Source organism: Nanorana parkeri, unplaced genomic scaffold (genome assembly GCF_000935625.1).
Source record: "Nanorana parkeri isolate BGI_ZX_2015 unplaced genomic scaffold, ASM93562v1 scaffold2349, whole genome shotgun sequence".
NCBI classification, from domain to species: Eukaryota; Metazoa; Chordata; class Amphibia; order Anura; family Dicroglossidae; genus Nanorana; species Nanorana parkeri.
Window position 1 is genome coordinate 73,203 of NW_017308617.1, and position 8,377 is coordinate 81,579.

Genomic DNA, 8,377 nt, shown 5'->3' on the forward strand with positions numbered 1-8,377 from the left:
TGTGTCACAGATCTGCAGCCTCGCTTTCCCTCCGCTCTGGTAGGCCAGTGAGTCATTACCTCCTATACACTATTCCACCGCTGGAGCCGGCTGAAGAGACCGGTCTAGTAGTCAGTCGGCTGCGAGGTTCAGGTGAATAACTACGTAGACAAAAAACGAGCACTTAACCCTTGCAGTGTAGGGGTAGCCCCACTGCAACTTTAAGAAAAAATATGTCCGGAACTCTACTTTAATATGGAGTTAAAGATGAAATTCACCTTTAAATTTACTCTTCAATCCACATCTGAGGACCATTCAACCTGCTTTAACACGGCTAAACACGCTAAATGCAGCTCAACCCTGGAACTTCTAAAAACACAGGAAAAAGTAATCTAGGAAACATAATTGTTTATGGGTAATTGGGGCCCACTGATAGTGGGGGGGAGGTGGCCAGGCTCCAGCAGCAGAGGAGGCTGGGCCCAGGCAGCACTGGTCTGGACGTCGAGGCCCAGCAGCGCAAGCAGGTAAGAGGAGCTGCGTGACCAGCCCACCTGAGACCCGGCAGAGCCTACCATAAAAAGTCTCAGATTGGCTGTGCAGGATCTATGGTGTGCTAGGCAGGGTCACTCTCAGGTGGGCCGTGTGGGGACTCAGGTGGGTCCCAAGTCTGGCGCGTTACCAAACACCGAGTGGAGTGCATTACCAAGCCCTGATTCCAGTGCCTTACCAAGTTCAGTGCATTACTAAGCCCTGAGTCTAGTATGTCACTAAGCCCTGAGCCCAATTCATATACTGTTATGTATTGCTGGGATTTGTAGTCCCCTACAGCCAGTACCATTCTGCATTAGAGTGTAAGCTCCTCTGTACAGACACTAATGTGACTGGCTTAGGCCTTGTTTACACCAAATGCAGAGCAGATCCGGTCAGGTTTCTGCACACGCACGCTAGTCTTTTAGATGCGTTTTTGATGCTGTTTTTTTTAAAAAGTTTAAAATGGGCTTTCAGTGCGTTCCAGGCATTTGCATGCGTTTTTAGATCCAGAGCAGGCAAAATAGGGCCTGTTGCAGTTTTTTCACCTGCTCTGGAACTGCACGCTGCAGTGTGAACTGGAGCAAAAAATACCATTGGAATACATTGGACGCAGTTTTGATCCGGTCTGCAACTGATCTGCTCTGCGCTTGGTGTGAACAAGGCCAATGTATTCCAATGGTATTTTTTGCTGCAGTTCCAGAGCAGATGAAAAAACTGCAGCAGGCCCTATTTTCCCGGCTCTGGATCTGCAAATGCATGCAAATGACTGGAACGCACTGAAAGGCCATTTTAAACTTTAAAAAAAAAAAAAGAATTTTAGCTAAAAACGCATCAAAAAGACTAGTGTGCGTGTGCAGAAACCTGACCGGATCTGCTCTGCATTTGGTGAGAACAAGGCCTTAGTGTTCTCGGTACAGGACTGTGGTATATGTCAGAGTTATACAAATCTATAATAATAGTGTAAGACTGTGGGGGGACCACAAGAGCAAGCATGCCTTTGGCAGGGAACGCACACACCTAGCATAGCCATGTAGGCTGTATGGGGGCCCCATGATTTCTAATGGTGGCCGTTTCCCAGATAACGTTTCCTGTGTTTAACAGGAGGCCCGTATGCATTAGGTATCCTTTTCCTACATACACAATGACAACCCTTCTCATCCCCATGGTGAACTACGTGAAAAAGCAAGAAGGAGCCGCGGGCATAGCTATACCTTGGTAAAAGCATGCAAACACGCAACTCCTGACCTACACGTTCATTATGGTATCATTACACCGCTGTACACCACTAAATAGGCATCTCTAGTCCCGACTCCAAAGCACCAGCTTTACTTTTCTACTAATGACTGTCTAACTAGGAAGAGTACTGAAAGCAACCACCCACTGCCCTGGCATGGCGCTCACTAGACTCCTCCCCTCCTCATACGACTCAGTCACGTGATTGCTATCAGGTCCGTCCTCTCTTCCTGGAGGCCACGTGCAGCTACACTGGGACTCATTTCCGGCATGTGAGTGCTAGTGATATGTAAGTAGTGCAGTGGATACTTATAGACGTGTTCATGTTGTTGTGTGCGTGCTATTAATCAGAAATCAGATTGACATGTATTGCTTGTGCCAGGACTGCAAACGCTGAGTTGTTTTTGTGTGTTCGTTAGGTATAGTTAGCTTCCAGCGTCCCTACTAAGGGATGGTGCACACCATTACATTGAGCTAAAGGCAAAAGTCTTCCTTCTATGATTTTCTTGGATTGTCCGTGTGCTGTTATACTGATTTCTGCCCTCAGAGCGCTTCAGCCATGGACACGAATGCAACTTTTGTATTCCCCTTATGCGGAAAGTCTGCACTGGCGTATACTTGCATACAGCGACACACAGCCATTCATTTCTATGGGCAGCTGTATGCAGCACCTGTGCTTTCAGGGTGAAAATAAAAAAACACCAGAATTCTATATGGTATGGACAAAAGCGTCTGTGTGCATAAAGCCAAATAAAAACATTCCTTCCCCAATTAAAAGAGAACTATAGCCAAACCTTTTTTTTGGCTATAATTCTCTTTTGAGTCACAGGAGTACATTTACTAATATACTTGTGAGACCCAAACTCCACATATAGTGGAATATTGCCTTTTTATATGCTTAAAGCACAGCACGCTGACTGCAGCAGGGAAGGATCCCGACAACATTGTCGGGATCCACCCCTGCTACCTGATTGACAGCTTGCTCTGCCTCTCTAGAGCCAAAGTCAGCTGTTCCCACCCTTCACTTGTCCTTCTCCAATGAACACTGGAGAGATGGGAAGGGGGTAATCCCTGAAGGGAGTGGTGACTTTCAGTCAGCGCACCTTGCAGGCAGAAGCTGTGAGCTGAGCTCACAGCAGTCTGTGATCACTCAGTTCTCGAGCTATAGAGCTGGCATGTGACACCTGACGTGTCACACACTGGCTCTAACTATTGGGAAGAGTATATTTTACTCTCCTAATAGTTCTCTTTTAAAGTGAAAGTAAGGTCCGCAGTGGCAGGTGGGCTCTTGCCATAATATGCAAGTATGCACAGCATAGGACACTTACATGACAAGTGTGCTATCATCCAGCACTGACGGATCTATTCTGTCAGCTGCTGCTCTCTCCACTGCTGCTGTCATAACCCCCAGTTTTTTGAGGATCCCGTCATTCTCTTTGTTCCTTGGATTGCTTGTGATGACATAACTTCAGCGCATTCACACAGGAGTCACATCGTCCTCGGCACCTGTGTTTATTCCAGGCACCCGGGGTAGTACACTGTAAAGTGCATGCTCCAAAACAAGATAAACACTGCCTGAAATTAGAAGCAGCTGTTTTGGGGCAGAAAAAGCTTGGTGCATCTTTTCTGCCAATATAACATGTATAGCAGTTATTTTAATTATTTTTTTTAAGTTTTATTCCACTTTAATTACCAAGTCGCAACAATGGCATTGGATGATCTGGATGACATTTGCGATCACTGTGCAAGCATCAAGTGCTTACATAAGCGAATGCAAATTCATTTTATTCATTATCTATTAACTGTGAAATAGTCACCTTTGTGCTAATTTGTGCCCTTGCCCACCCGACTTAATCTGGCCATGCACTATTTCAATTTCTTTGTTCAACCTGCAGGCTATACAAAGAAAATATAACCGATTCCTCCATCCACGCTCCTCAATCCCCTGTTGTTTTGCATTGTATTTCGACAGTGACCGGAGACTGCTGTCAGAATACCCAAATGGAGCTTGCAGATGATTGGCTGCAAGCCATATTGTTCCTTTTTAATTCTCATGAGGCCCAAAAGTTAATTGGATGCATTTGGCGATAAAGACGTAAACATTAAACAAACATTACATTTTTATTGTATGTAACAATAGGATACAGCTGATGTTTTTTGAGAGTGAAATTGATTGACATCGTAACATATTGATTGAAAAACGACCTTTCAATTATTTCTTTTTACTTTTAGATTGAAAGAGACTTGGAAAATGTCTGCACTCTATTCTGGAATCCACACAAAACTGAAAAATGCCAAAATTCCTTGGGAAGACAAAATAAAATTAGCTCATTTTGCATGGATTTCTCACCAGTGTTTTCTTCCAAATAAGGAACAGGTAACTGCGACTCTTGCCAACAAAATGGATATGCCTTTTTATATAGTCTTGATTTATGCAGCTTTTATATGTATATAGTCTTGATTTATGCAGCTTCCACAACTCTTTCTGTAAGTAAAATTTTTACACGTTTCAGTTCAGGGTGGTGTGATACAATTGCATTTTGCTGTATCATTCAACCTGGTAATTAGTCCAGTAATTCTATGTCGGTGAAAAACAGTGCAGCTTTTTTCCATTAAAATACTGTTGAGAAGTCTGTATAGACTTCTGAATTAGTTGGTGGCAATGTTGTCTCACAATTATTTATGTTTTGTGGACATATAATAGTATACTGTAGATATGAACAAAAAAAGCGCCAAATGGGACTGCTCCACCAGAATAAAAAGTGTGCCATTGAGTGCAAAGTCTGTTTTAAAAGAGAGGGATGTCCTAGAAAATCTGCAGGACGCTGCCCCAAACCAGCCAGGGGGACTGCAAAATCTGGGGAAAAAGCACAAACAAGGGGCGCCTTTCCTGGTGCAGATAAATGTATTTAAGATAAAACCAATAGTGGATGAGAAACATACTCACAAAGGTCGACATGATTAAAGCATTGTAAGTGAATACATGGACCAAAGAAGAAGCCAGTGATAGCTGCACAGCCGTGCCTGTGTGCCAGCAAGGTAGGCTGTGATGATAGTGAATGTTCGGCCACCTTTTTTATGATCTTCCTCTTATGCTCCCCAAATTTGGTCCTCAATGTCCTAATGGTCCGCCCCACGTATAGTTTCCCGCAGGGGCAGATAATGCCGTAGATGACATACTGTGTGGCACAATTAATACATTGTCGGATGGGAAAGCTTTTGCCACTAGGGTTGGAAACTTCCTTCTTTCTGTGCCAGAAGTATGGACAGGCTCCGCAACTATGAACGTTGCATTTGAAGCAGCCAAACAGCCCTTTACCTAAATTAAGATTTCTGGTGGATATGAATTTGCTGGGAGCTAACATACTCAGGAGGTCTTTTAAAAATCACATTGGGAAATTTAGGAAGAGATTTCCTAAAGAGTGGATCCTCCCTGAGAATACACCAGTGGTTTTTAAGGATTCTGGTGATCTTAAAAGCTCTGTCATTGTATTGTGTACAGAAATTGATATTATAGGATTGGCTACCTGCTCGATCTTTCTTGGGTCGGGTAACTTGAGGAGACTTGACAACCTTGAGAGGAGTCTGCTGATCACTGAGCAGGCAGTTAATGGGGTTGATGTGGAGGACTAAGTGAGGATGATCAGGTAGGAAGCTGGGTTACTGTAGCTAGAGGGAGTGGCAGGGGCTCACAGAAGAGGAAGGCCAATCCTGTGTTTGTGCACCCAAACAAATTTGCTAAGTTGGGTGAAGATGTGCGGGTCTCAGACTCAGAATTGGCAGCCCTAGATGTCACTGCTACCCCTAACAGCCGGGAGAGCAGCACATCTAGTCCGGGTGGTGAGGGTATTGAAGGAAGGCCTAGACAGGTTGTGGTAATAGGGGATTCTATAATTCGGAGGACTGATAGAATAGTTTGTCGCTTTGCTGTCTCCCTTGTGCCAGGGTTCGGCATGTGGTGGACCAGGTGGACAAATTACTGGGCATGACCCAGCTGTCTTGGTCCATGTTGGGACGAATGACAGACTATATGGAAGATGGAGGATCCTTAAAAATCAATTTAAAGAACTAGGTTGCAAGCTGAAGGGAAGGACCTCCAAGGTAATATTCTCTGGAATATTGCCTGTGCCATGCGCAATGCAGGACAGACAGCGGGAGCTTAGAGAACTAAATGCATGGCTGAAGACCTGGTGTAGGAGGGAAGGCTTTGGGTTTCTAGAGCACTGGGCTGACTTTTCATTGGGGTACAACCTATATGCTAAAGATGGTCTGCACCTAAATGGAAGGGGGGCTGCTGTGCTAGGGGAGAGGTTCATGGGAGGGTTGGAGGAGTATTTAAACTAGGATCAAGGGGGGAGGGAAAGATGGAATATAATGGGTCAGATATGTCAAACAGGGGTTGGGCTATAATGGAGGGTGGAGCAGGGGAAGATGGGGGGAGGGAAATCAAACTAGATAAGGAAATTCCCATGTTGCACACAAACATTGGCGATGATGGTACTGATTGTACTACAGCAAAAGATACAGCAAAATGGGAGAACTGGAAGCTTTGGTGCATGAGGAGAACTATGACATCATTGGTATTGCTGAATCTTGGCTTGGTTCTTCACATGATTGGGCTGTTAATATTCCTGGTTATACTCTCTTTCGAAGAGACAGGGAAAAACGAAAAGGTGGCCGGGTTTGTCTCTGTGAGGAGTGATCTTAAAGTGAGTGTGAAAGAGGACTTTGTTGATGGTGAGTGTGATGGTGCTGAGGCGTTATGGGTGGAGTTGTATACTGGTATGCATAACGCAAAGGTAATTGTTGGAGTTTGTTACAGACCCCCCAGCATTACTGAAGAGATAGAGACTCAGCTCCTTAAACAAATAGAAAGGGCTGCAAGGGCGGGGACAGTAGTATTAATGGGAGATTTTAATTATCCTGACATTGACTGGCATAATGGCACTGCTGGAACAGTAAAAGGCCGGACATTTATAAACTTATTACATGATAATTTTATGGTATAGTTTGTCGAAGCCCCAACTAGAAATAATGCTCTGCTGGATCTGGTAATCTCAAACAATGCAGAGCTTATTACAAATATTCATATAAAAGAACATCTGGGTAGCAGTGACCATAATATGATTTCATTTAGCTTAAGTTGTAAACAACATTCACATACTGGAAAAATAAAAACACTTAACTTCAGGAGAGCAAATTTCCCCATGATGAGGAGAGTTGGAGGAGTATTTAACTAGGATCAAGGGGGGAGGGAAAGATGGAATATAATGGGTCAGATATATCAAACAGGGGTTGGGCTATAATCGGGGCCGGACTGGGACTAAAAATAGGCCCGGGCATTTTAGACTGAGCAGCCGAATCACGTGACCACCAACAGGCCCCACCCCTCACATCAGGGGGTGGAGCCAAACACAAGCGCAATCGAGGGGCAGGGCCGGCCACTAGTAAGTACCGGAGGGCTACAGCTGACACACAAGCCTTGCTACAACCAATACACAAACCTTGCAACAATGTAGGAAGCTTGCTATAGAGAATATCTGTAAAAAATAAGTCAAGGCAACTGGACTCGCTGTATTTTACTTGAAGACGTTTTACTAGTCATCCAACCAGCTTTCTCAATTCAGAAATTTCTGAATTGAGAAAGCTGGTTGGATGACCAGTGAAACGTCTTCAAGAAAAATACAGAAAGTCCAGTTGCCTTGACTTATTTTTGACAGCTATACCATGACCTGGATGAATGAGAACCTTCACAGACATATTGCTATAGAGAATCGGATCTCACTGGCCCCCCAACCCCCCTGGCATTCTCTGCACTAAAGTAGCTAACACTGTAATGTCTTCCGCAGTCACACACTATTATTATACATTTATAAAGCCCTGACATATACCGCAGTGCTGTACAGAGAAAGTCTCTGTACAGAGGAGCTTACACTCTAATGCAGAATAATACCATCAGCTATAGAGGACTAAAAATCCCTGCAAAACTTTATATAGCAATGCAGAATAATAGTATATGAATTTGGTACATACTTTGTGCTGTCGCTCTGCTCCGGGGTACCAGCGTGAAGTCTCGGACAAAGGGTCTCAGGAGGGAAAGATAGGCAGCCGGTGGAAGCCCCGTAAGAAGCACTGTGACGCAGAGTGCAGCGCTGTGACACACAGTGCTGAGTTCAGCGGTGTGACGCAGAGGCCAGCAGTGTGATCTACAGAGATGTAGAGTGCAGAGGACAGCGGGGGGGAGTTCTAGGAGCCCAACTATTTAGCGGCCTTTCAGAAAGGCAGCCGGTGTTCTGTCGAAAACTCCAACTCCTCAAGATCTCCAACGACCTGACTTACTTAGAAGTAAGGGGATTGGCCGAGAAGGCTGTACTGCACGTGGGCCACCCGCGGCATTTCAAAAATACACATTCTATAGATTTTAATAAATATTAAAATGAACTACGATCAGACTAATCCAGCACGTTATTAATCTGAGTGCCCCACTCAATATGGGCGCAAGCGGTGGCCATATTGAGTGGGACAATTTAGATGAATAATGTACTGGATTAGTCTGATCGTAGTTCATTTTAATATTTATTAAAATCTATAGAATGTGTATTTTTGAAATGCCGCGGGTGGCCCACGTGCAGTA

General features: G+C 44.5%; 1 protein-coding gene across 1 annotated transcript in view; it reads left to right on the plus strand.

The window, feature by feature from the left end:
- The first annotated feature begins 1,978 nt into the window (after positions 1-1,978).
- The window catches only part of URB2 (URB2 ribosome biogenesis 2 homolog (S. cerevisiae)), a 68,336-nt gene continuing 61,937 nt past the window's right edge, over positions 1,979-8,377 (plus strand). The window contains exons 1-2 of the mRNA XM_018573368.1: positions 1,979-2,032; positions 3,976-4,120. Coding sequence (XP_018428870.1) covers positions 3,995-4,120 — 126 coding nt within the window. The 5' untranslated portion in view covers positions 1,979-2,032; positions 3,976-3,994. The remainder of the gene's footprint in view (positions 2,033-3,975; positions 4,121-8,377) is intronic.